The 26488-nt window shown below is 50.9% G+C and overlaps 8 protein-coding genes and 1 non-coding gene across 9 annotated transcripts; 4 read left to right on the plus strand and 5 right to left on the minus strand.

Moving 5' to 3' along the window:
* Positions 1-1917: 1917 nt before the first annotated feature.
* On the plus strand, positions 1918-3777 carry PSV08DRAFT_219108 (uncharacterized protein; the record flags this gene model as incomplete). The annotated part of the gene is made up of 4 exons (XM_014219163.1): positions 1918-3025; positions 3176-3317; positions 3474-3563; positions 3592-3777. Exons 1-4 carry the CDS (start codon positions 2073-2075, stop codon positions 3775-3777), a joined length of 1371 nt encoding a protein of 456 aa, XP_014074638.1. The 5' UTR covers positions 1918-2072.
* A 1977-nt stretch (positions 3778-5754) lies between these two features.
* On the minus strand, positions 5755-6417 carry PSV08DRAFT_387088 (uncharacterized protein; the record flags this gene model as incomplete). The annotated part of the gene is made up of 3 exons (XM_014219162.2): positions 5755-6148; positions 6222-6309; positions 6397-6417. 3 exons carry the CDS (start codon positions 6415-6417, stop codon positions 5766-5768), a joined length of 492 nt encoding a protein of 163 aa, XP_014074637.1. The 3' UTR covers positions 5755-5765.
* Positions 6418-8662: 2245 nt separating this feature from the next.
* On the plus strand, positions 8663-9930 carry PSV08DRAFT_198374 (glycoside hydrolase; the record flags this gene model as incomplete). The annotated part of the gene is made up of 1 exon (XM_014219161.2): positions 8663-9930. The coding sequence occupies one exon, from the start codon at positions 8663-8665 to the stop codon at positions 9863-9865; it is 1203 nt and encodes a 400-aa protein (XP_014074636.1). The 3' UTR covers positions 9866-9930.
* A 354-nt stretch (positions 9931-10284) lies between these two features.
* PSV08DRAFT_369511 (uncharacterized protein) lies at positions 10285-11879 on the minus strand (the record flags this gene model as incomplete). Its single annotated transcript, XM_014219160.2, has 5 exons — positions 10285-10775; positions 10816-11071; positions 11125-11154; positions 11206-11337; positions 11391-11879. 5 exons carry the CDS (start codon positions 11877-11879, stop codon positions 10285-10287), a joined length of 1398 nt encoding a protein of 465 aa, XP_014074635.2.
* A 2174-nt stretch (positions 11880-14053) lies between these two features.
* On the minus strand, positions 14054-14928 carry PSV08DRAFT_408391 (polysaccharide lyase; the record flags this gene model as incomplete). Its single annotated transcript, XM_014219159.1, has 3 exons — positions 14054-14337; positions 14395-14539; positions 14590-14928. The coding sequence occupies 3 exons, from the start codon at positions 14926-14928 to the stop codon at positions 14054-14056; spliced, it is 768 nt and encodes a 255-aa protein (XP_014074634.1).
* A 3026-nt stretch (positions 14929-17954) lies between these two features.
* Positions 17955-20026, minus strand: PSV08DRAFT_408392 (uncharacterized protein). Its single transcript, XM_014219158.2, has 3 exons — positions 19871-20026; positions 18306-19805; positions 17955-18197 (listed from the first exon to the last, which is right to left on the minus strand). Exons 1-3 carry the CDS (start codon positions 19928-19930, stop codon positions 17976-17978), a joined length of 1782 nt encoding a protein of 593 aa, XP_014074633.1. The 5' UTR covers positions 19931-20026; the 3' UTR covers positions 17955-17975.
* Positions 20027-20387: 361 nt separating this feature from the next.
* PSV08DRAFT_t11 lies at positions 20388-20468 on the plus strand. Its single transcript has one exon. It is a non-coding gene; the product is annotated as a tRNA-Ser (tRNA).
* Positions 20469-21645: 1177 nt separating this feature from the next.
* PSV08DRAFT_280690 (Ssu72-like protein-domain-containing protein) lies at positions 21646-23056 on the minus strand. Its single transcript, XM_014219156.2, has 3 exons — positions 22971-23056; positions 22513-22766; positions 21646-22464 (listed from the first exon to the last, which is right to left on the minus strand). The coding sequence occupies exons 2-3, from the start codon at positions 22725-22727 to the stop codon at positions 21807-21809; spliced, it is 873 nt and encodes a 290-aa protein (XP_014074631.1). The 5' UTR covers positions 22728-22766; positions 22971-23056; the 3' UTR covers positions 21646-21806.
* A 1403-nt stretch (positions 23057-24459) lies between these two features.
* PSV08DRAFT_32900 (uncharacterized protein) lies at positions 24460-26306 on the plus strand. The gene has a single exon (XM_014219155.2). It carries the CDS (start codon positions 24584-24586, stop codon positions 26117-26119), a length of 1536 nt encoding a protein of 511 aa, XP_014074630.2. The 5' UTR covers positions 24460-24583; the 3' UTR covers positions 26120-26306.
* Positions 26307-26488: the final 182 nt, after the last annotated feature.

Here is a 26488-nt window from a genome sequence, read left to right on the forward strand (position 1 = left end):
TTCTGCATACCCCTAAACTTGCGCACATGTGTGGACTTCAGCTGCGGTATTTTTATTAAGGTGGTGTAGTGTGCATGTAGACTCAGTAGGTGTAGACATTGGTTGGGTCAAAGCGTTTCAGGTAGTATGTTAGCGCATCCATATGTAGTCTAGAAGCACTTGGACCGGATTACTCGACTACTGGCGAGAGAAGGGTAAGGAAAAACAAAGTCACTGCTTCACTGCTCTCAATTCAGCCTGGTAGTAGAAGGTGATCTCACTGGACGATGCGTCAAAGCAAGCGTAATGCCAGTTGCTTCTTCTGAATCACTCCAAGAAACGCCATGTATACGCAAAATGCCATATTATATTACGGGCCCCCCTCCATGTGAGGATCTGAGTTTGGCAGCGGTGCTGGTAGGATGGAGTGCGACTCTTCGGCCACTGAAACGCATATCCTCAAGCGTTCCGAGTTTGAGTTGCCACTACACAATAAAGACTACGGACGTAGTCCGACGTGGTTAGCCTCGAGACGGCTTCCTGTAATCTGCCGGTTCTGCTGACAGGCCGGGGGGGGTAGCCTGGGCCCCAAGTGCCGATGCTGATCCGTGAAACAGTGGCTATCGATAACAAGTCGGCTTTGGTGGCTGGCCTTGGACGATGGGGGGAATTGCTCATTTCTTGGTTGCGCGTGACCTGGGGTGCCGAGCGGATGCCACGCGCGCCGGCTTAGCCCAGTGGCTATACTTGGAGCGTGGAATCTCGGGTACTAATCTCGGAGAATGGATGGGCGTCAAAGTGGTCGCATAGAATACAGAAGACGACAACGAAGAAGAAAAATAGCAGCACGGCAGGCTGGGGCGCTACCGACCAATCACACGGGCGCGCTCACGTGTTAGGCTGCGGCATAGCGTGAGCAGCAGAGCCAATCAAGTCCCGCAAGCCAGCGGGCCTGAAACGCAGCCTGAGCACTGCTACCAAACCTCGCCCCACCCACCACTGCCACCAAATCCCATCTTTCTCGATGCGCTGTATCGGGCTCGCATTCACCTATCGTCGGATCGCCCAAGCCTTGCTCCGGTACACTTGTGTGTGCCCAGTCCCCATCTTGATGCTGGCCACCCACGCGTCACTGTCCTTCTCGTCGTACCCTCCTGGCCGCTGCATCCGTCCCCCAACGCACTCTCTGACGCTGCGGGCGGCTCGCACGCCCTTGGTTATTTCCCTGTCCAACTTGTCCCCGGGCAGACCCGCAATTCGGCACGGCAACTGGACAAAAGGCTAGCTGCCGTGTTCGTGTTGTAGATCAACGGCTCGCCTTGCCCTCCAATACCTTAATCACTCCTCTTAACGTATCGGATGCACGCCTAGTGTAGCCGCCTGGCGACGAACTACTCATCTCAGCACAAGAGTCTGGCCCTTGCGCCGCAAAAAAAGAATCTGTGCCCAATGCTGCCAGGTGTGTGCGCTACGCCGCCAGCGCGTTGTGGGACCAGTAAACCCATGGCTGGCGGCTATAGTAGTGGAGGTCGGCGTTGAAACGCTGTCCCAAGACCCAAACATCTTCGGCTGCAGGCACAGAATGTTGTCTGCAGCATCGCGTGCGGTGGCGCCTTGTTTCGATCCTTCACACGTCTCCTTCTCCATTGGCTCTGGTCGCTTCTATCCCTTTGGGTCGGAGATTTTGAACCATGTTTGACCACATTGCCCGCCTGGAATAAAGGTACTTGGTTGCGCGAACCTAATCCTTTCCCACACACCCCTCCTGTGTTGTATCTTCACTTCACTTCTCTTGTTTATTTTTTTTCCTGTCTTTTATTTCCTTGCTCTGCCTGTCTGGAATACGCTGTGCGGACTTCACGACACGGGGTTTTTATTGAACAATAGCAACATTGTTGCGCCAGAGGTGAAGACGTCTACAAAGCACATGACCTTACACATTGTTCCATCACGTACCAAATTCCACTTCACTTATCTCACTCCTGCATTTCTTCCCACGGAACTTTCTCGTTCTACAAGCCTTTTGTTTTCTCGAGACACAATCACCGAGTAACTTTATCCACACACACATACACACATATACACACATCACAATGCCTTCTATACGGAAAACCATTGTCGCGGCACTCGCCGCTTTTCCCGTAGTCCACTCCCACAGTTGGGGAGAACAGCTCCGCAACATCGACGACAAAGGCAAATATGTGGGTGCCTATGGCTATCCGCGAGGCATGGTCGATAGGGGGCAGACAGGCCCCAATGGGGAGGATACAGACAACTCCATGACCTGGCGAATGCCCGAGTCCAACACCGAGGGTAAGGTCTTCATCGACGCCAACCAACTGCTTTGTGCGCCAACGCAGCGAGAGCAAAAACAATCCTCGGAGAAGTACCCACGCCTCAAGACTGTGCCCGGTGGCTTCATCGCCATCCGCTACCAGGAGAACGGACACGTCACACTTCCACAAAACAACCCCGACAAACCAGAAAAGGGCGGCACCGTCTACGTCTATGGTACAAAAGAGCCAAAGACTGATGAAAAGCTTTTCGACGTCCTTCAGTGGACCCAGGATGGACAGGGTGGTGACAAGCGCGGAGTCTTGCTAGCCATGAACGACTACGATGATGGCCGCTGCTACTTGAACAACGAGACCCCCATCGCCATGGAACGCAAGGCAGCCGACCCCGCCTACATGGCCAACACACCAGAGACCGGCCCTGCCAACTCAGTCATGTACTGTGAAACAGACGTGAAGCTCCCAGAAGACGTCGAGCTTGATAAGGCCTACACTTTGTACTGGGTGTGGCAGTGGACTTCCCTGCCTGGAAAGACACCAGGTCTCGACAAGGGCAAGGACGAGTATTACAGCACCTGTATCGATGTCGACGTTGCATCTCCTAAAGTTGCAATGCAAGCTCTCGACTACGCTGAGATGTCCGAATACGCCATGGACCAGCAGGATGCTGTTAGCACCGCTGTCAGCGACTGGAGCGCGCGAACTGCACTTTACAACGAGATGCCGTTGAAGCGCGAGATGGGCCCTGTTACGTCTCTTCTTTCAGGAGGCGGCTCTGGTGGTGATATTCCTTCTGCAACCGGCACTGCTCTTCCTTCTATTCCTACTGGTGGACCACCCTTCTCCAACAGCACTGGCTCCGCCATTCCAACTACATCTGCGGTTGCGATCCCAACCTTCAGTGCCCCTCCTGGTGTCGTGCCTACCCCTTCCCAGTCTGGCAATGACGGCGTTCTTGTCGTCACAACCACCGTCATGGTCACTGTCACCGCACCTGCTGCCACTCAGCCTATTGCGCCAGTAGTCACTACTCCTCCCGCGTCGGTTCGCAGCATCTATCAAAAGAACGGTGCCAAGTTCCGTGGATTGATCTGAGAATGAACTTCATCCATGTTTCCAACGACTCTAACTTTCCTTTTTTCATGTCGTCTGCATGTCTTTCCTTTGTAAATTCCCCCAAACCCTTGTCTCCTGTGGCAGGCCACCGGTACAATCGAGTACGATGATGATGACGCACGACCAACAATGCACAGGCGAATCATGTTCCCTTTGACTTTTCAAATAGCATTGGTGTGTTTTTTGTTTTCTTTTTTTTCAGTTCTGGGATATGGATATGGACGATACCCCCTTGCATACATCCAATGGCGTTTTTGATTTTGGCATTTTTAGAGAAAAACAATACCCGCCATGGTCATTCCATGAAGATCTCCTCAAGGAGTTGAATCAATTTTTTTTACACAAATTGAATGCTGTGCACTTTTTCTTTTGTCATTTTGTGACGTGAGCGGTGAATTCCCCGCAAAACCGCGTCCCTCATCATGTGCCTCAGTTGCTCACAGTGATATTCACGCTCGTACCCAGACATATACCACTCCATAAGTCTATTGCTGTGCGGAAACTCTTCGATACCGGTTTTTGCCATGACTAACTTGAATGATTTATGGATCTTAGATCTGTGGTACAACAGCTGTGAAAATATGTGGTAGCTTCTACAATCAATAGTATACTACTTAAACCCACTTCAAACTTGACCCTCTGACAACCCATAGGACTGCCAGTGTCTGATAGGAGGTATCTCCGGACATCGGAACTGTGAACCCCGAAAAATACAATGTCCATGAAATCACTCACTGCTAGTGATCAGGTTCATATCTCACATTAATAAATCTTTTGTGTTCCGGATCCTTCCTGTTTGTACGCTACTAGAAAAGGTGCCAGTACGACATTCAGTACCCAACTGAAAACCCCTTCGAGGCAAACGATCACCGGCTACCATCATACTGCTATGCTGATTTTCTCATTCTGACCCATCGGAGCGTATCCCGGGAGCCGGCCACGTTATCAGTACTGCACGATTAGTCTCCGGGAGCAAACATTCGTCGTCACATATGTGACTTCCAACACCAACATTCCTAGCCCAGCGGGAAGGCAGTCAACTGGAACGGGGTACCGGGACAACGTCGCCTACTGTACCGGTGGGAAAGATTACCGTTCACCAAAACCCAATTTCCGGGACATCAACCTAAGTAAGCCTGGCCGGCCTTACTTCCACAATGCTACCCGCACTTGTGGAACATCTGACCCTATTTGATTCGCTTTCCAGCAAGTGGCTGAGTAAAATTGTTCCCGCATCCCAAAATACAGCCTCAAGCCTCATCCTTACGTGTCTCGACGTTGCAGAGATACGTTTGCGTTATATATTCTAAGCCACTATTGCGATAATCAAGTAACGGATATGATCCGCAAAGCCATACACTGCTCAGTACGTATACAGCCCACCGTCTAGACATGGAGCTCAGCGTACGAGATATAAACCCTGTTCTTTAAGATATGGAGAGATAACATGATACTATCGATTGGACTGGCGGCCTTTATCTCGACCAACGAATTTGCACCGGTACTGCCACACAGCCATGCAAGACCATTTCCCCGAACAATCGCTCCATTGCTCTCTCCTGAAGACCCATGCTATATAAATGGACAAAGAAAAAAAAAGTACCAAAACACCAGACAATATCTAAATCCCCCCCCCCCCCCCCCCTCTTTGCTATTCCCAAAAGCCGAACATATATCAAATTCCCCCATTCACCGGAAAATCTCAGACAGTTTGAGTTTTTTATTTGAAAAATCGAAACATCCCGATTCGAAGTTGGAGCCAGGAAGAAAGAAGAAACAATGTGCAAAGACATCCACAGACACTGGTTACGCTGCAATCACCACGAGTACATCCAAGTCAAGCCATGTCGCGACGTGCGCAGGGCGCTGAACCGGATTAATGAGCCGTATTATCTCGGGCAGGCGGGCGTCGTGCCGTATCGCCAGTCGGCGAGGTGTCGGCTGCAGATGCTGTATCAAGTTCATGATGGGTATTGTACACCTTGTAGTATGAAGAGGCAGGGTTGGAATTTCAGGGGGTATGCATCGGGATGTGGAGGGTGGCCTCGGTACATGTGAGGATGGAGTGAGGGAAGATGATGCGTAGGGAGGTAAGAGAGAGAGGAGATGATGTGCAGATATGTTTTTTCCTTGACACCAATTTCAACATGTTACATTTGAGCATGCAATTCATTCTACATATGTTACTAGCAACTAGCCAGTAGATCTTGTGCTCTCTTATTCTTCTTCTCCCCAGCCCTAGTGGAAACTTGTACTCATTAAAGTCCCACTCTCGCTATCAATCATCAACTTTAACTCTACCGCCTTTTCCCAAGTTTAGGAATCGCCCAGAGAACAGATAGCCCAAACTGCCAAAAAAAAAGCATCACACCCACTTTATTTCACTTTCTGCGCAACCTGTTCAACATACATGTCTCCCGCATCGCTCTGCAGCAAAGCCAGCGTAAACAAACCCGTAAGCGACAACCAAACGTTGCCCCAAACGCCAATGCCCATACTGGTGTTGTAATGGCTCGGCAACTTATAATGCTGGTACGCGCCGATACCCGTCGCGACGTGGTGAAAGATAGTCGCCGCGACAATAGCTTTGGCATACGGCACCGACGAAAACTTCTTCGCCGACTCCGAAGTAAACGGTACAGCGTTGGTGAGGGAAATAAGGACCAGAGCGAGTGTAATAAGGCACCAGCCGTCATTGCGCACGTTGTATGTTTCGAGGTCGTTGGGCGCGAGGTTCAGTTGCGAGGGGGGGCGGAACCCTTGGAAAGTATTGTTAGTTTGGGTGTGGAGTAGGAGAGATATTCTGGTTGAAAGGGGTTTGTGTGTACGTACAACCGATGACCATTATGGGGTCGTATACACGACACAAGCCACGCAGGCCGTACCAGAATGCAGTGCCGTACGCATATGCGTGGAAGACCTAGGCACTATTTGTCAGACCTTTTGTTTTTCGTTTCCTGGACTGTGTATATATCCTTTTTGGCTTTTCTCGGCGTGAAATACATACGGTAGAGTTCATAGAAGGCATGTTGGCTTGTTCAATCAAAAGGTTTGAATCAGTATGCACACTTTGGAAGCCGCGGTGTACAAAGCTCAACTAGTTAAATTCAATTCTCAAACACCACCTCCTCCACCCGTCCTTTTTAAATCATGCTTGTTGAGAACTGATTCCTGGTTAAACATGCATGCTCCGCGACGTCATGATGAGAGCTCCATTGACTCCATTGGTGTTACTCGTGCGTGGTTGTAAGCCAGCAACCGTATAGAGGGGTTGTTCCCCGCATAATCCGATCGAAGCGAGATGATCGTGCAAATTGTAGATTCGATGCGATCGCGCTTAGTTGTTTTTGGAGAGGGGGGGCTTGTAGATTTCCCGCTCAATGGCTAACCGCCGGATCGTGTCGGGAGCCAAATCTACTACAGATCTGAAGGCGCCATGCTGTGGAAGACTGCACAACTAGCTATAGTGTAGTATGAACATGTGGTTTTTGAGATACTCAGGACGAAGATATCTCCAGGTAGGTGTGTCTCTTTTCCAACTTGCCAGATCTAAGTGTAACAGCTCGAAGCTGGGGGATGTTCAGTAGCACGATGACGACATACTTCTTATCTTATCAGCCGAGCTGCTCTCACCAAGTTGCTTTTGTTTTCTCAGCGCAGCATCCTGGGAGCTTACGTCTTCCCGTGCCATGACCGTGAAGTTGGACAGTTGGACCCTCAACACGGAAGAGGGTGACTACATGTTGATAATCTCGGCCCTTTAACGGTGTCACGATGCCATGGCGCCTGGCTCGGTTTAGATGACACGTCTCGTCCACTTGTCGCACACCCATTACTACTACACACTACAACTATTCCATTAACAATCGATTTCAAACAGCCAGTCACAGTGACATTTACTGCCATGCTTGGACACAAGAGAAGGAGAAAAGGGTAAGGGCAGACTGAAAATGCCTGAGTTGTCAAGGACAAGAACGCGACAGTGCTTTGTGAAGCTCCCTTGACATATCGAGTTGCGAGACTCACAGAGCAAACCTGTAATTGAAGAAAGGAAGCGTAATCGATAAAAGGCCTGATGGTATGGCCGTACTGGTGGAACATGGAGCAGTGCTAACAGTCATCTCCAGCGGTTTGGTCCGCGGCCAACTACACACGACTCAATGTACCGAAACAATGCGCAAACACGAGAGAACACGAGCTGCTTAAACAACAGGTCCGCTAATAGAACGCGTGGGTTACAAGTCATCGATAAGAGCAAGGATGTCGCGTTGCAGCGCTATGAATAAACGGCCAAAAAGTATTATCTTTGCCCTCGTCACGCCAGAGACGTCTTCGCACCTATGACGATCGACATATCCACACAGTCGTAAATCAATCCAATCACAAAGCGCATCGCGAATCCAGATTGCATACGTAGTTTGCTATCACCGCTTCTACACATGAACGACACCCTACCACGCCCTGCCGGAGCATACGCACATCAACGATTAAGCATAAACATACAATCTTGATTTGGCTTGCAACGGTTTCGTCCGTCCAAATCGGAGAGGCTTCTTTATTTGGATTCCGTTGGACACCTCAGGAATTTCGCACATTCAACCAATCACGCCTCAGCGGGTACATGGCATGGCGTGTTTCAGAATTTGGCTCGGCCGTACAGGGATCTAAGGACATAAAACTGGGTCGCTACCTGAAAATCAGGGGTATACGCTCGGCAACGTGGGCGAAAGATACGGATATGCGAATAGGAAGATGGGAAAATCTCTTGTCGCACAACACATGCATGTGCATTGATTTGGCGATAAGAGCTAGCCACAGCCTTCGGCCATAAAGTGGAATTGTGTGGGTGGAGACAACTCAACGGTGCTAATTACCGGTACGACGCGTTCAAATTTAAGTGGATGGCCTATGATGTCGAACCGCATTCTAGAATCCGTGCCATGAAAAAGGAGATATGCAGTGGTGTGGCTTAGTATCAGTAGGCTGAGTCGAATCCTTCTGTGGCAATGATTTGACTGTGTCCCCACCGCTCCATCCTTCTTTCCACTCGTTCTTGGTTTGCGAATCACTCATTTTTCCTAACGGCCTTTGCCTCGTCGTTCTCGACGATTTTCGTTCTTTACTTCACATTCCTTTTGAAGCCTTTGGTACTGCGTGCCACACTACATTCATTTCACTGCGCAAGGTCGTTGCTGCAACCTCATTCTTTACCTTTTGATGAAACTTACCCGCAATCATTTTTTTTATTGTTTTTTGTTATTATTCTACCAAATATGATACCACCCAATTTTGCCAACGCCATAACCGTCGTCCTTCAATCCGCAGCGATTGCTTCCCAACCACCAGCACCTGCACCTGCCACCCTACTCGCTACAGCCTCACGTGTTGCCGCATCCCTCAAAGCCAGCTTTCCTAATCCAAACCTTGCTCTGCTTCCCCAACCATTTTGGTGGTGGCAATCTGGTACTGCCGTCGATGCACTGCTAACGTATACCGATGTGACCGGAGACCGCCAATATGAACCATTACTTGAACAAACCATTCTCAGCCAAGCGACACCAACCAATGACTTCCTCACTATCGACGCCACCGGCAACGACGACCAGGCATGGTGGGCCCTTGCTGCTGCAACGGCAGCTGAGCTCAAATTCCCCGAGGCCGCAGGAAGTGTACCATGGATCGACCTTGCGCGCAATGTCTTTTCGGAGCAGAGAGAACGGTGGGGCAACGAGAAGAAGGGAGCAGCAGGATGCCAAGGCGGCCTAGGCTGGAAGATTGCAAAGGGCGACGGCAACGATGGCTTCTTCTACAAAAACAGCATTTCCAACGGCCTCCTGTTCCAACTTGCTGCACGCGTGGGAAAACTATCGACAACCACCAACGAAACTGCCGCCAAGGAGGCTCAGGAGTGGGCGGAGAAGGTGTACGACTGGAGTCTGCATGTGGGGCTTGTGAGCGATCAGTTCGACGTGTTCGATGGCACGGACGAGAAGAATGGATGTGCGGATTTGAACCACAACAAGTGGAGCTACAACGTCGGCGTGTACATGTATGGCAGTGCAGTCATGGCGGCACAGACTGGCGATGCAAAATGGGTCCAGAGGACAAGAGGCTTTATTCAATCTGCAAACCGCACGTTTGTTAATCAAAAGACTGGGGCCCTATGGGAGGAAATGTGTGATGGCAAGGAGGGAGAAGAGGCATGTGACACCGATCAAGTCTCGTTCAAGGGCCTGTTGGCGAGGTGGTTGGGTGCGACGGCGGAGATACTGCCAGAAGTCAGTCTGGAAGCAAAGGCTATTGTTAGTCGTGCTGCGACGGCGATGCTCGATGGAAAGACGGAGGGTCTGGGTCCGATTGACTCGTTCAATGCTGTTGAGATTCTCGTTGCTAGCCTCAAGACGCAGGGAGTCAAGGGAGAGGGTGGCATGATTGGACCGAGGAGCACAAGAAGGATGAGAAGGGGAATCGCATAAAGTTTTTTGAATGGCAATTTTGTAGACTGTCCAATATATTCCTTATCCTAGACTCTCTTTTTTTTTTAAAAAAAAAAGAAGCAAAAGTGGAAATATCCTGGGGCAATCATGTGACGATGTGCACTTGTGGGGATGCCTATGCTCAGATACTAGTAATGAAGTAGTGGAGCATCAACCGGTAGACGCTACGACTCATGTACTTCAAACTACTAAACCCATGAGTCGCACGACGCTCTTGTAAGAAACCTACAGCATCAAAACACCTAACTAGCAAGCCTCCTCTACGTATGTATACCCTCCGACACCCATGCAAGTATGTGTATGTGCTGAAGCGACGCTCATTCGTCAGTATAAAACCAGCGAGCCAGCTGTGCTACCAAGTCAGCACGACGCAGCGAAGCCAACGTCCTTGCATTCTCTTAAGCCCCATGGTCTCGATCTTTGGGCTCAGATGAGCTACCCTTGTTGTTGACATCAAGCTTGGTGCTGGAAGAAGCATGTGCATGCGAAGTTGCAGGGCCGGACTCAGCTTTCGTACTACGCGCAGCGAGGGGAAAGGTGGCTAGTGTCTTATGCACCTTGCTGGAAGTATTATTTGTACCGCTGACTTGCTCAGCAATGTCGTTCTTGTTGATAGTTTTGCCAGAGCGTCGCTTGGTGCTACCCTGCTGTTCATCATCGCCCTTTGGCAATGGTCCATGCATGAGGGCAATGATCTCGGCGTCACGTTCATAGTCTGTGAAGGACGAGAATGAAATAGCCGAAGAAGGGGTGGGCGTCGCGTTGTCCACCGGGAGAGAAGGGACTGGTGCTTGTGGAGTAGTCGTTGCGTCGTTTGACGATTGGGAAGGATTGACAGGCGTGTCCATGAGCTTCCTGAACTGATCTGAGAAGTTGCGAGGATCGTTAGCTATAGTCGCCAGTATGATTTCAATGGATATTGTGCTTACCGAGCTCAGTGGCTGCGTCGCTCCGCGGCTTCGAGGCTTTGTTGCCCGTGTCAGAAGCATTGCCGATGCCATCATTCTGGTTGTCGGAGGAATGCACCGTCTTTCTACGCTTGCTGACACGAGCTTGGTGTTCAGTGTCTGCTTGACGGCCGCTCTTGACCCACGCTCCGCGGTTGGCGTTTGCAATGGTATTGGTCAACGTGCTCTGGTACATCTTGTGAGGTGCACCGATGATGTTCCACACCTTTTCGTTCTTCTATAATAGCATTAGAAACTTGGGTCGGCAATATATAAATTAAGAGAACATACCATGAGGTTAGCAGCAACATTCTTGGATGCCTGTGGTAACAGTCAGCATGTCGTTTGTCGTACGCAAACGAGTTATCATACCCTGAGAACAGTACAGATCCAGTTGATGCGCTCCTGAAAAGTCCACTCCTGAGTTTGACCGATATAGTTGACCAGGTTCTTGTCGTAAATCGGAACTCTGAAGCCGTCAGTGTGTATGGATTTGGCCATCCGCTACGTGGCATGATCAGTAAGATACACAAGCCGGTTCATAGTCGTCAACTTACTACGACATCCCAAGCACATGCCTCGATTGCCCAATCCTGATAGTACGACGCTTCACCTGGGGTTAAGCGTTTGCGGTAAGCGTTCTCTGCAGTATCCTTAGCCATGGACATATCTTTGAAAGCCCACAGGAGCTTCTTGACTACATGCTGGTGGTCTTTGTCAGTCTGCGGGATAGTGCTGTCGAATACTGGTGCACGCCACTGGACGTCGTTCATAGCAGCCTCTGCGTCAGCCATTTTCTGGAAGTAGAGGCCATTGACCTCAACAAGATTTTTGTCGAGGCATGCAGAGGTGGGAGGCTTGGGGCGACAAATAGACTTCAAGTAGAGGCTTGAGCTTGTCGGGAGGTTCTCGTTGACGTCGGAATGGGTGTTGTCTGAATGAGACTGGATGTCAGGAGTGGGAAGCAAGGTGTGGGTAGGCATCATACCGCTCGCCTTGCTGGGAGTATCCTCGGCAAAGGTGCAATTGAGGTCTTTGTCCGGCATGATGCGACTGTTGCCTCTGGATGGACAAATGAGCCTGTGAAGAATGCAAAGGTTACCTGTCTCTCCCGTCAGTATCCCGAATCCAAATGTCCGGAGGTTCGACTGCGGGTTCTGCGAGTTCGTCGGCAGGTTGTGTAAAGAATGAAATAGAGGCTGAGATCGAAATATATATGCTCCCAGAAACGGAGTGAATGAGGGATTTAGAAGGAGAGATTGAGGACGCTTGACACCTTTACCTCCAGGCTGCAACCAGAAGTTGTAGTGAATTGGATATTTCATGACAGCAGCAAACGCTGCAATGTCACTACATGCCCCCTTGGTGAACAAGAATAGCCAGTGGGGTTTTTGCCTTGTTTCAGAAGGACATGAATGGTGACCCCCGGACTCGATATACTTGGTTGGGTACGAACGTCGGGCGTTTGAACACGCTGCAGTGAAAGCAATTCCAAATGGGAAGCTCGCAAAGTGCGTATTTGTACCGGAAATTTCGAAGATTACCGCGTATACAGCTGACTTGACTTGGGCGAGGCAGCATTGGAATTTGGTAAATGCGGTTGCTTGCTCGAATAGCACAACAATATGATCCATATATACGTGGAGGTGTGTATACGACGTAGTAATTCTTCCGGTTCCTGAAATCGCCATTTGAGCCATTCCAGTGTATGAGCTTTCTGATGATGTATATATTGAACATGTCTTTCGGTTTGGTTGGACAGTCGTCTTAGGTGGCTGATAGATGATTGTATATAGGTCGAAAATCTTGGTTCGTGTGCGTGAATATTTGTCTCAAATATCTTCTGGTGGTATCAGATACTCAAGGTTACTCAGTATATAATGAAAGTAATAGTAGGCTATAGTGGGTGGTTGAGTAAGTGATTGTACATCGATACTTCTCGTTTCGTAGGGAGCAAATTGAACAGGTAAATATACTAATAGGAAAGCAGATTCGATGAGTGAAATTCCTTATGGTGATTACTTATTGTTCATTATCAAGATGATCTGTTCATTACCAAGATCACTGTGAGGTAATGGAAATAGCCAAAAACCTACTTTTCACTGCGTAGGCCGCTCGAGAGGTGATACAATGTTGTGACTCTCACTAGCAGGTATAGATGGGATAGCCGCGCCACTCAAAAGATCATGCGAAGATGTTAGACGCGTTATCTCCCAAAAGCATAGAACCTGTTCTGGCGTATCGATTCTTGGTCGGTATTTGCATCTGGTATAGAGAATACAGAGTATAGTTCAAAGACACTTCAATTCCGATTTAGTCATCACACATCCAAACATGTCCTACAAAGCGCACACATTCGAAGCACAAGCGGAAAAGCGTTTCTGCATTAGTCCATCCTCCATGGCAATTCGGGTTCCCAGACCCTCGCAACGTACGTATTTGTACGCCAAGCGCTTCCCTACATGCGTACTATTCGTATTCATATTCGGTAGCCTTCTACCGCCTTCCAAAATAAAGACATCCAAGCATTGCTTGTTTGACTCGCTGATCAGGGTCCCGCTATACGCGGAACTAACCTTTACCAAAACACCGGGCAGATTGTTCCGTCCGAGTGGTCGGAATAATTCCGACCGAATCTGTACGCTCGCGGTCTTTTTTTTTCCTTGAAATAACAATACGGTGGTAAAGGCGCATAGTGATCGGAACTAAAGAGAGTGTGTATTGTAAATGTTTAGCCGACGAGAGAAAAATAAGGGTTGTCCGAGATCCCAGAGCCAGCCACGTTACGACAAATGTGCGCGAGATGGATTAATCGAACGGCGTGAAAAAAGACCCTGTGGGGTGCTAGCGAGGCTAATAAATTAAGCTGCCAAGACTCACCCAAGACTTGTCTTAGGTGAGCATTCCTCCGTCCGCTACGCGAGCTAAATTCTATCCGAACCTTGTTGAGACGCGCGTTATAGTAATATAAGCCTGACGAGCTAGTAGAACATCAGCTGTTCGTAGCATGTTCAAACATGCAAGTACATGGTGACGTCAGCAAACAAACGAAGCGAGTTGGTATCATTGACGTTTGAAGAAAACATGCACGGCATGTATTAATATGTGCTGAGAAAGAAGTAGTATATACACTAAGAATCCAAAATCAAAAGTCCAGGTCACCGTCTCAGACTCTCCAAGATCACTTCTACCCTAACTACCGACTGCGGGTGTGAAGCGTCTAGCAAGCCTTGATGGCGGAAGCGGTGTACTTGCAGTTGGCGGAAGGACCCTTGGAGACGGAGGAAGGCTCATTTCCGGGTGTGGTACCCTTGAACTCCTCGCAGATGGTCTTGACAGAGGTAGCGCAGGTGTTGGTGATGGTGGAGCTGTCACCGAAGTTGGGGTTGATGCCAGTCAGGACCTTTCCGCTGTAGGCCTTGACGTTCTTGACGACAACGTTGCGGGCGACGCTGTTCTTGCAGTTACCGCAAGCACGGTAGAGCTTGCCGAAGTCAACGACGGCTGGAAGTAGTTAGTATTTTGGGATTCTCGGTGATGCGGAGACAAGGGAGAACTTACTGAAGCCGTCAATGGTAACCGTACCCTTTCCGTTGTGTTGGACGACCTTGTCAGCGGCAGCCTGGGCACCTCCACCCTTGACCATGGCGTTACCGTCACCCTTGAGACTGAGAGCATCCTCGCAAACGTCGACCCACCAGACGTTCTAGTTGAAATTAGCTAATTATTCTTGCACGGAATAGACAGATATCTTACCTCGATGGTGCAGGAACCCTCGCAGTGGACACCCTCGATCTGGTCCTTTCCAATGATGGCGTTCTTGAGAGTACCGCCGTTCTTGACGATGAAGACGGCGTCCTTGTCGCCACCCTCAACCTGACCAGTGCAGCTGACACCACGGCCGTAGGTCTTCATGCCACCATCGAAGGTGCCACTGACGGTCTGAGGAGCCTTAAGGGTGACGGATCCCTTGGAGGCGGGGATGGGAAGAGAGGCGCGCTTGGCAAGGGAGAAGGCATCGTTAGGGGTGGGGGCGGCAGGGCCAGCGGCGACGAGGCCAGAGGCAGCGGCAATGACGGCGATAGAGAACTTCATTTTGATGGAGAGTTTGTTGATTTGGGATGCTTTGGCAGAAGTGGTATATAGCACAAATAGAAACGAGTCGAAGAGGAAGAGAGTGTGGTATGCGTCAAGCAAGTAAAGGACTGAATGGATTCGAAGTTGGATGCTCTCCTCTCCGTGGGGTGTTTGTTGCACTTATACTCGTTTCATTGTGCTCCCGCTCTCCAGCAATTGCTCCGAGGGCGTTCCAGGAACAGACGGTGGAATGTCTCCCCAGTGGGGATCGTGACCAAAGCGCAGCGCATCATGCGTCTGAATCAAAGAGCCTGAGGAGGTGCGTTGATTGGACGCCGCGCCTCCCAGATGGCACTTGTTTCGTGGAATGTAGGGCATCATGGCAGGTCAAGTCGATTGGGGCTAGAAACAGACTGCCGCGCCGACGCTAGCCCGTGGAAAGATGCCAAGCTGTGTACTGAAACCGTAAACTGATCCACATCAATCCCGTTCATCTGGGACGCCAAGGCGCGCAACAATTTCCGCTCTCCAGATAGAACGCCTGGCCAGTTAAGCAATTTTCCGCCACCTCCTCACGGTTGAATTGCAAGTCGTTCGCGACTCAGGACACGGGACAGGTGGTCACGCTAGAATGCACACTTGATCAAGTGAAGATTGTTCCGCTGCTGCTCCCTCACTCCCTCCCTATGTTAGCGCCCCGTCGGCACCAAGTTCATTTAAGCTCAAAACTACGCAGTGTATCTTGGCATAGCGGACCTCGTATTACGGGTGGGGGGTAGAAAATGGGGCTTCTACACCTTGTTCTGCTCTATCGATCCTGCAGCATCTCATCTACGCCTTTATGCGACTAGTGAAGCTTCTTCCAAGGACGTGCGGTGCGCTGTATCTGAATGACTAATTTGACTTCGAATTCTGGAGTACGTACGTCGTACTAGTATTTTCCGATAGGTCCACATTCTTGTGTTGTGTTTGGCGCAATCCCACAATGCCATGGAATTATAGATTGGTGGCTGGATTCACATAGGAAAATCTGTTTCCACCTACGGGCTTATGGCGTTTCGTCCGCAGTAGCTATTGTTTCTCAATGTCAGGACGTTGCGGTGTGTCGACACGTGGGGTCGCGTGGCATGGAAGAGTTATTCAGAAGGACCGAAGAATGCTAAATGAATTGAACACTGCAATGATACTTGGATGTATTTGAGCAGCGTGATCTGTCGATGGAACTGGTAGTTAAGGTGCCTGACTGAGCAGATTTTGCGGCAGTTGACTGTCAAGGAGGTGGCTGTTTCGAGTTCTCGCGCAGCCACATAGGTCATGTGAGACCCGTGCGCTTCCTGTTGCAGAACGTCACGTGACATCATGTCAAAATGATCCCAGAGTTTCCCAAGCCGCTGTCAATACTGGAAACATTCTGGAAGCACATGCTTCTTCTTTCGGCTACTGAGATTCAGAATAAGTACGTGTATCCTCATTTCATCGGGGATCTTGCGTTCTATCATCAAGGTTCCACATTCTTGGGTTCCAATGTACCCTGTATCTAACCCGGCTCACGGACATGCTCGTCCGTTCCGTGGACGCATGCAGCTACCCGAAAACTGTGGGCATTGGAACAATGGAACCCGCCTTGCCAAGAAACTCCCTGACAATGGCTAATCAAGAGCAGTAGGCAAACCGTTAACCAGGTTTTCGTTGAGATTCGTCATGCAAACCATCAAAAATGTGAAGGACAGTGAGTACTAGGAAGTCTCCCCAGTATAGGGGGGGGCTGCGCAGCAGATGTTTCTGAGTCTGCCTTGTGTCGTTGGCGGAATTACTTGGACGCCTTGGTAGGCAGCGTCACAGCCTCCAGTTTCTTGGCTCATAAGTATGTAAATATCGAAAATGGATCGGACCTTTCCAATCCAAAGAGGGGTACAACGTCCGGTAAGCAGTTAATTTAAACATGTTATCTGTGCACAATCGCGAAGGCCATCTCACTGGTCGCACTACCATCTCCATGATATTTCCCCGGCAAACCTGCCACACGTTTATTTCCCACATCATGCTGTACGTACGACGCTGCCAAGAGACCTTTTCATCTCAAAGCCTACATATTTATAGCGTACAAATCTTTCCATGTGCCATGTTGAAGTTGACTTGATTGCCTCAAACGGCCTCGAGAATCAAGAGGAGTATTCTCACCCAGCATTTCCACCAACAAATCTTCTTTCTTCACACCATTCTGTCATGTTGAGATATACGGACGTAAACCAGGACATGGATGCCCCCTTCGCTTGCGCCCCGTTGACATAAACATGCGTCCAAAGTCTTGGAATCGTCCGCAGAGAAAACACCCCCAACGCTGTGGCAAGGAGCGGACAAAACCGGGCCAGGCAGGCGTAACGACAGATCGAAGATCGAGAAATGGGTCTAGCCAGTCGGCGCATGCAAACGAGTCATATTGGACAGTTGGGTTGCCTCGCTGAGTTGAAAATAGTCGAAGCTCAACACGTCCATGCTCGGACTTTCCTTTCCCGTTGCCCCCTTTCTCAAGGTCCAAGTTCACAAAAGCAGGGCATGGCAGAGTCCCTCCCAATCGGGATTATAACCATAAGAGAAAAAAAAACTTGCTCTTTTACTGCTACGTCACACGCAGTTAGTGCCCCTAATTTCCGCCTCCCCCCGCCCCCCCCCCCAAGTCAAGGAGTAAAAAATCAGGCGTGCATAAACACCCCCTTTTCCCCACTTTTCCCCTCTATCGATTCACATCAACATCTTGTAACCCATTTTTTTCCTTACGTGAAAAATGAAGGAATGATCGATTGGAAAAAGAAAGAAAGAAAGAAAGAAAGAAAGAATAGGCCGTGATATTAGGTGCGGGAAGTGTGAGGTGAATTTTAAGTTCAAATATCGAACAGGGGTGTACCCGTTATGATGCCGCTCGCCATTTTTTTTTTTAAAAAAAAACTTTGACCACCCAATTCATTTCGGCAATCTGTACGGACTACCTGGCAGAGCCTGCAACTTCGATTTCCGCACAATAAACTGTGACGTACTTTTTTTTTTTGCTTTACTCCTTACTACTATCATACACTCTGCTTAGGCCGCACAAACGGCGTCGAATCCGGGGGCAAATACTGCGGACAAATGCTAAACGGAATGGCGCCCTTTGCAGCCAGGTATCTCTTATACTTCAATGCTTTACCCAGAACCTGTGCTTGATTGATGCCGAATTCCTTTTGCACGCGCACCATGCAATTTGCTACAAAGTCTTGGCTCTCGGGGGATGCGATGGGCATGGCGCCAGCCTGTGTGGTGGAAGGTTAGAAAGAGTAAAGAAAAAAAAGGTTGGTGAGGACTTTAGTTTGGGTAATGCGAATAGAGTAAGAGAGAGAGAGAGAGGGAGAATAACGCACCACGAAGAGGGCCCAGACGGTTGAATAGCCGCCTGCTACACGGACAATGGGGAGTTTGTCTTTGATTGAGCCGGTGCCGATGAGGGCTTTGACAACGCCTGATGGCATGCCTTTGAAGTTTTGATCAAGAGTCTTTAGAGCAGTCTGGACCTCTGCAGGTGTGTTTGGTGGTGTTTTGGGAGAAGCGGCGGTTGCTGGCGACGCGCTGAGTTCATCCCCGACAGACACTGGAGTTGAATGGTTGCTACTAGTGCAATCTGACGCATCGCTTGGTACTTCGCCAGGTACATCGTGTAGGAATTGTGGAATGCCAGCTAAGATATCCGATTGTAAACTATACAAGGTACGGACGCTCGTTTCCAGTTGTTCGTGGTACTTTGTTCCGACAAGGGCTGGTGGTGTAGACGCGAAGCCTGCCAGGATGCAATTTCGGATAATGTCGTGAAAATATATTCTGTTGTAGCGCACCCAGTTCCAGGTCTGAGCGGCTATTGCTGTGAAGTAGACATGGTAGAAGTGGTCGAAGACTTCTGGTCGTTTCTCGCATAGGACAATGTCGTAGTCCCATTCTGGGCCTGAGTCTTTGAAGATATTGGCTGCGATGTTATCGAGCTCAAGCGCTGACTCTATAATCTCGGGTAGCGAGCGGGTTTGCTGGTTCAAAATGCGTGCTCGAAGGTCACTGGTTTTGATATGGAGAAAGAAGAAGCGGTTTCTAGGGTCTTTGGCGTCCAAATGCTTTATGATTTCGGTGTTGAGGTCGTGAACAAATTTGGGGATAGGCATGCTTTTTCCCATGCAGTTCATGGTAAAAAGCCCAACAGTATGGAGGTACATGCGCTGACCAGCTGGGGTTGAAAACTGGTCCATGCCTCGCAACTTGATGAGAGAGGCTGCGCCTTCAACATGGTTGCTCCACCCTTGCAAGCTATTTTCATTGGAAGTCGCTTCAACCATGCCCAAGAGATTGATAGATGCGAGGGTGCTATCGGCCGTGACATCTGTAGGGGACGATATGGCAGCATTGGTCATCTTGATGGCATCCAAATACCAGCGAGTAGCTTCACGCTTTAGGCGAGAATCCATGTACAGGTTTGCTATTCCAGCGATGCCCAGAGCTGTCATGGATGTGGAGACCAATGGATGGAAACCATGCGTCGACAGATGTTTCGAGTACTCAATGGACTGTATAGGCGGCTGGTCAACGCCAAGCGCATAGTAGGACATGAAGAAGGAAATTCCTTGATCAATGAGTGATGCTGTTACGGCCGGCGTAGGCGATTGTTGGGATATTATGTGTAGGTAAGCTTCGCGTAGGTTACGTGCATCGATTTCATCTTGAGCATCACGAGTCGCGATAGCTTTTGCCTTTGCCTTTTTTGCCTTTGCTTGAACATTTGCTGTTTCATCGTGGAAGAAGTTGTCAATGTTGCGATCGTATCCTGGGCATTGGAGATGGCGATCGGAGCATTTGACGCAGCCACCGGGGCGTTCATCACACTGTGGTTTCATTTGGGTAAGTGTCTTGTAGTCGAGATGGACCGAGCTCATGGCCTAGTACGCACTTTAATTCTACGCTCACGACATTTTTTGCATCCAGTAGAAGGCCGGCCGCGATACACCATGCTGATAGCTCTCGAGCTCGAGCCCGAGCCTTTGTATACTTTGAAGAAAGATAATGGGGATGTTAACAAACAACTGGGAGATGTTCACCTAGAGATAGACTGTGGAAGCCGTTGCAAGGCTGTAGGATAGTTTACATGCACATGGTATAAGGTTTAGCTGTCGATGTGGCTGTGCAGGGGCCATGGTGGGCGGTGACCGGAAGGGCCGAAGACAAAGCCTCTTCGGTACACACGTCAGATAACGTTGAGATGGAAGGCCTAACGCTAAAAATATGTTGTATCAGCGGCAAAAAAAATATTGATATAGTCTCCGTCAATTCAAATAAAGTAAAGGTAAGATGGGTTGTTTGCTATGGGAAGAGTGGGTATGTGAATAATCTAATCTTTCTCCCTGTTCTAAATTTTGAATTGTCGTCATATTTATCGTGATTTTAGCTTACGTCATCGAATAACCAAAGGCGTTGTGGCGGAGTGGTTATCGCGCAAGACTAGAAATCTTGTTCCTTCGGGAGCGTCAGTTCGAATCTGGCCAACGTCGTTCTTTTTTGGATGTTGAACAGGCATCTTCTTTTGTTTTTGCCTAATTAGGATTCTTTCCGTTGTTGTGGGTCTGGTATGAGTTTCCCCCAGGACTGTAGTTGCAAGGATAGTGATAGCGGTGAAAGTACTAATGTTTGTGATAGTAATAACAAGTATTATTTTATTAATAATTCAACAACGCCTTGCCTATACAGCTCCACAATGATGAATAATACTCCAAAGCACAGAAGAAAAAAGGAGATGGAAAGGAACATGACTTGATGGTATACTATATCACCGCCGCAAAAAGAGAAATGATTGGAAAACGTGGTAAATATAGTATAACTAGTAATCCAAGGTACTTTTAGACCTGACCATCACACACGCCGGCATGACAATATTTTCCGCAACCTCGTTCCCAAGTCCAATCGCTGACATGAGTGGTAGTTGAAGTAGTAGTACTTTGGTCATGATGATAGCTCCAAACACCATTACCGCACTCATAAATGCAAGTGCAGTACTCTGAGCCATCATCCTGGCGGGTGCACAGGGAGCGGTCGCCCGTCTGTTTCGCGTACAAGGTGCCCAGACTAGCTATGGAGATGTCTATGCGGGGGGGGGGAAGGGTTAGAGAAATAGCTAGGTTTGATAGTAGTAGCAGGAATAGTAGTGAGGTTTGGTTGTTTGGTTTGGTTGGGGGGAGGGCGCGCGAGTGATGTTGTGAGGAGATTGCGGGCGGGGGTGACGCACTGAGGTTCTGCATGAGTTCCCAACCACATGCTTTCTTTTGCGGTGTTTTGGAGGTGTCTGCGATGGAGGCGGAGATAAAGGAGAGTGGTAGGAGTAGCATTGCGATCAACATGCTTATGGAGAGTTGATGCTCCATGGTTGTGGGTGATGGCTGTCAAAGAGAACAAAAAAAAGAGGCGAGTAGATGTACAAAGTTTCAGGGTTAGTCGCAGCGTTGAAAGGTGTTTGGCGTTGGATTTGCTTCTTTTACCGGCGAGTAGAACATGTTCATGGAAGGCGGTGTTTGCACGCACACGTGGCTAGTTGCAGGCCGTGCGACCAAGCCACAACGGTATGAAGAGACGTGCATTGAATATAGTCGTCGTATCAAGGCGGTCATGTGTCACTTGGCAATCGCACGATCATGACGGGAATGGTTGATGTGTGGACCAATGGTAGCGGTATATGCGTAAAACTAAGTGTTTTATTCAGAGTAGTAGTGTATCCCATGGTCATATGATCGTCGACTGGTCAATGTGATACCCCGAACGCCTCGCTATGCAAATGGGTATCAAAGGCTGTCTAGCCGGCAAGAAAACAAAAGACAAAACGCCATAAGAGTTGGAAATCAAAACCATGCAAGACTCCAGAGGGCGGGCATGTTTGGCCAGCGCTCTTGCCATGTAGCGAGAATGTCGGGCACACGCTCGTCAAAGCCAGAACGAGCAGCACCGCTACCAGACTGCCATCCGCTGTCACCATGTATCTCTCGCTCTTTTGCAGCCGCTTCATTCAGGCTGAGAGCAAGGTCTAGAATAGCTTTGCCGCCAACAAGGGCCTCCTCATGGTTGTCCTTGATGTCGACATTAAAGACATGAACGGGGCGGTTGAGCTTTCCGCCCTTGTTATGTAGATCCTCGAGCACAGCATCAAAACAACGTTCTTCACAGGTGATGACGACGTCAACGACTCCAGCCTCAGTACCTTGGGAGCCCTTGTCCTCGGCATGGTCAAGGCGAGGCTTGCCAGGTACCCAGTCCTGGAAGCGCTCAGGGTAACCCTTGATGTTTAAATTACGACCCAACATGTTGAGCAGGCCGTTGTTTGTGTACAAAGCGGCGTTTTGCTCGGCAAGCTCATCATGGATGGCACGGTAGGTTGTACTATTAAAGTGATACACATTGGGCTGGGTGATTGTCGGCCCGGGCAGACGCACGAGAGAGCCGGTGCCGAAGCTGATAGTTGGGAGATGGGCCGATGCCAGTTGGAGATGAGCTTCCATGGAGCTGGCCGAGTTAGGGTCAAGGTGTGGGAAGAGCAATGCATGCACATACCGATTCTGGTTACTAGCACACACGGTGCAAAACTTTAGCTTGAAACTGTTGTCGGGGACTACATTCTGGTCTGGCTGGGCGTCACCGGCACCGTCCATGCCCACAGGCTGAGGTTCGGCGGGCGGGGGCGGAGGAGGTGGAGGCACAGCTGCAGGCGTCGCCTGCTGTTGCTGCTGCTGTTGCTGCCTCGCGCGCAGTCGTGGGTCGGCCGACATTTTTTCTCTTTCGCGTCTTTGGGCGCAGCTCTGCAAATTCTTCACCAAAGTCAGTTGGGGTTCTGCGTGTTTGTATGCAGCAGCAGTGGCAGTGATCACGCGAGGTTCAGAATTTTCAGTGTATATTATTATTGAGAGTCCTCAAAGGCTAGTGCCTAGGACAGCTCCAATATGTGTTCATCATCTCACAGGCAGGGCGGGCAGCGGGAAGGGGCGGGCGCAGAGGGGGGAATGGAGACGTACAGTGTAGAGGAGTGGCGGTCGCAGTCATAGCCCCCGAGACGAGGAGGATGGGGTCGAGGACAAAGGGGGTGGATGGGGTGTGGGTGTTGGATGTTTGCTTGTGAAAGGCACGAAGCCAGTGGAGGAGCAAGCTTTGTCGAGCTCAGCAGGTCGAGTGCTAGTGGGGGACAGTAGCGGGGCTGACTAAGCGGGCCGTGCTGCAGGCTACGCGCAGGCGGGGCAGGCCGAGTACCAAGCGTCACGCACCCCCAAACGGCGCAGTGGAGGGGCTGCTACTGTCTAATGTTGCTGCTACACTACTGTGGCCATGGCTACTGCTAGCACTATCTAGGCACACACATGCAAGTCGCAATACCACGGCAGCCGAGCAAGTAAGTATGCCGTGGGCGCGGCGCGGTGCTATGCACATGGGCCTCGCTTCCTGTTCCTGGACGCTGTCGCTCTCGGCCGGGCGGGCTTGTTGGGCGTGGTGAGATCAGGACACGGCGCGGCTCGGCCTGCCTGTCAGACAGCGTGCCAAAACAGGGACATGGAGGGAATTCAGCAACACAGGGCAGGCAAGACAGGCGATGGGTTTGCGAGGGCCATGGAGGGTGACGGCATACGGTGAAGGGCTGGCCAGGGAGGTTCCTCGCTGCCGTCCAAGCACAGTCGGCGTGGGTCGTCTGCAAGCAGCTAGCCCGCCCGCGCCTGAAACAATCTAGAGGCCAACAGGGCTAAGCCGGAGCGGTTTGCACTCCAAGGCTGAACACACGCAACAACTCACACGCACGCACGCACACAGACACAGCCCCTCGTCCATGCTAGCCCGTAGTCTGCCCTCCCGACTACCACTGGCGACTATTCCTCCTCCATGGCATGAGCCATTGCGCCTCTGCTCACCACCACCACGGCCACGACGACCACGACGACCACGACGACCACCACCACATGGCTCTGCACGCCCGCAGCGCCTTGGACTGATTCTGAAACACAGAACCGGCGTCTAGCATGTCCCCCGCCAGCCCGCCCCAAAAATAGAGCATCCATCCTCAACCCGCCTTCGTCCACCACGCGCCGCTCCACTGACTGCGCTCGACGCTGTGCCCTCGCTCCCTGCCGAGACACTCCCGAAGCCTCGACATTATCCGTCAGGCGCGCAACTGTTGCATCCTTCACTGCCAAGCCCTAGCGCCAGTCCTGTGCCTGCACCCCCACAATCCCATCCACCCACTCCCTCTCCAGCCGCCTCACTGCCCAAACATTCTTCTCCCACACGGACCCTGCCCCCAGTCGCCACGCCCGCCTTCTTCCACCCACACGCCCATTGGGTTCCACTTGCGCCGCCCATCTCCCAGAACCGCTCCCGGCCCAGCCTCAGAGAGCCCTCATCTTTGGCTCGCTCCAGCCCTGCTTGTGCGCCTCGCTCCCTGGCCCGCCCAGCGCCAATTGCGCCGCTGCTCTCGTCTGCTCATTCCCCATTACGCCAACTTTATCCGTCTGGTGCGCCGCCGCCGCCTTGCAGCCCGCACTGCCCACTACACTGCCTTCTGCTGCCCTTCCAGCACACCATATAGACCACCGCTGACGATTCAGTCTCGACTCACACACACACCCCTCCAAATCTGTTGCGCATGACCGACACCGGCACCGCTCCAGACACGCCCGTCTACACCCAACGGCTCGACGAACCCACGGAACCGGCTGCAGTGCGCGCACACCAGCCTGACCAAATCATGGCCGCCGATGTCCTATCCCCACGTAGCGACCCGAATGCTGCGCAAACAGGCGTCAACCGCACCTCACTGCCCCCACTCGTCACCTCCCCGCCCTCCAAGGCCAAGCTGGAGCGCGCCAGTTCCTACCTCAACAAGCGCCTCTCCACCTTCTCAAACATCTCAAACACATCAAACACCCACCAGTCGGTACGCTCACGGCCGCAATCAACCGCCTTTCCCATCTTCCACTCGAGCCTGCCCTACTCACTGGTCCGCGACTTTGCTTACGACCCGCTCCATCCTCTCTTCTATGGTCCCCTCCCAGAACAGCCATCCGACATATCCACCCCCGCAAGCGAGCATAGCCGGAGACTTTCGGACCCACCCCCGGTAGCATGGCGCAACGAACGAAGCGGCTGGTCGGCGGGGTCGTGGGATGAGAAAGAAGGCGAACAACTCCCCCAGACCTCGTATGACGGAGGCCCACCATACAGCGAGGACGAGGACATCTCCAGCCCCGTAGTCACTAGCCACCACGGCGCACGACACAAGAAGCACAAGTCCAACATTGTCAACTTTGATCACACACGCGGGCGCAGAGGATACCCGGAAGAACAACGGCGTAGCTCCATTCTGCCCCTCAATGGCGACAGCAGCCAATTCGCCAACGACGATACTGCTAATGGTTCCAGCAGCGAGTACATTACATATCCGCCAGAGTCATCCCGACTCGGCGTACCCGAAGGTGCGTCACGACGTGATTCCCACTTTGCGACTACCCTGCCACCACGCGCATATGCCGACGCCGACACAGCCCTTCAACAAGGTCCACCGTATGATTCAGATGACGACATGTCCGAGCCTGAAGACTACATATACGACGACAGCCGCTTCTCACGCGACTACCAGTTTACCATTGCTTCGCCCGATGAAGAGATGCACGGCAAGGCTGTTGCCTTATTCGACTTTGCCCGCGAAAATGACAACGAACTACCGTTGGTAGAAGGCCAGGTCATCCTGGTATCATACAGACATGGCCAAGGCTGGCTGGTAGCCCAAGACCCAAAGACCGGGGAGAGCGGTCTAGTACCTGAGGAGTACGTGCGCCTGCTCCGCGACATCGAAGGAGGCTGGAACGGCCTAGTAGGTGCCATCCATTCGCAAACCGAATTACAACTTCCCGAAGGCAAGCACGGACCAGAAAGTCTGCTGAGCCCTGTTTCTGCTGGGCCAGAAGCCAAGACGCCCACACAGGCTGATCATCCTCAGAACTATACTCCGGTCATATCGACCTTCTCAACTAGCCACAAGGACCTTGAAAAGTACCCCACCGAAAGGCTTGGAACACCCACTACTACCGAGGGCACTGTCTTTCCACGAAACAAAGAGGGTGGCGCTATGGAGGGTGTAGAGACAACCCCGGAACCGCAGTCTCAAGAACAGAGGTTGTGACTTCGACATGACAGCTTGCTCCCATTACTATGAGGGTAAGCGTACAGACATCCGAGCAAGGGATTCCAACATTCCAACCCACCTCACAACCACTGGGGGACTGCCATCCATCCCTCCATATACGGCTGTGCCATCAGCCCAAAAACGCCAGGACCGAGAAATTGTAGCAACTCTGACTCACCAAGAAGGCCTACGCAGTACGCGAGCATTCAAACCCGCTTTATTTTTTGTTTTTTTTCAACACATTCGCTTCGACCCCTTGTCTTATTTCTAGCCACATTGACACGAATGCATTGCGAGGCGCTGCGGTGGAAAGTTCCCGAGTCCAGACTAAACTTCATAGCGGGGGGGCCATGTACGAAGCTTGTT

Source organism: Bipolaris maydis, assembly GCF_028858645.1.
Source record: "Bipolaris maydis strain C4 unplaced genomic scaffold PSV08scaffold_4, whole genome shotgun sequence".
Lineage (NCBI taxonomy): Eukaryota > Fungi > Ascomycota > Dothideomycetes > Pleosporales > Pleosporaceae > Bipolaris > Bipolaris maydis.

Excerpts from the sequence above, each read along its gene's own strand:
- PSV08DRAFT_408392 (XM_014219158.2), bottom strand. The coding sequence starts at position 19,930 with ATGGTGTATCGCGGCCGGCCTTCTACTGGATGCAAAAAATGTCGTGAG. Across the intron at positions 19,806-19,870 it reads GTCGTGAGCGTAGAATTAAA|TGTGATGAACGCCCCGGTGG; the intron begins GTGCGTACTAGG and ends ATGAAACCACAG. Across the intron at positions 18,198-18,305 it reads CCGTCTGGGCCCTCTTCGTG|GCTGGCGCCATGCCCATCGC; the intron begins GTGCGTTATTCT and ends TCCACCACACAG.
- PSV08DRAFT_280690 (XM_014219156.2), bottom strand. The coding sequence starts at position 22,727 with ATGTCGGCCGACCCACGACTGCGCGCGAGGCAGCAACAGCAGCAGCAA. Across the intron at positions 22,465-22,512 it reads TGTGCTAGTAACCAGAATCG|CTCCATGGAAGCTCATCTCC; the intron begins GTATGTGCATGC and ends TAACTCGGCCAG.
- PSV08DRAFT_32900 (XM_014219155.2), top strand. The coding sequence starts at position 24,584 with ATGACCGACACCGGCACCGCTCCAGACACGCCCGTCTACACCCAACGG.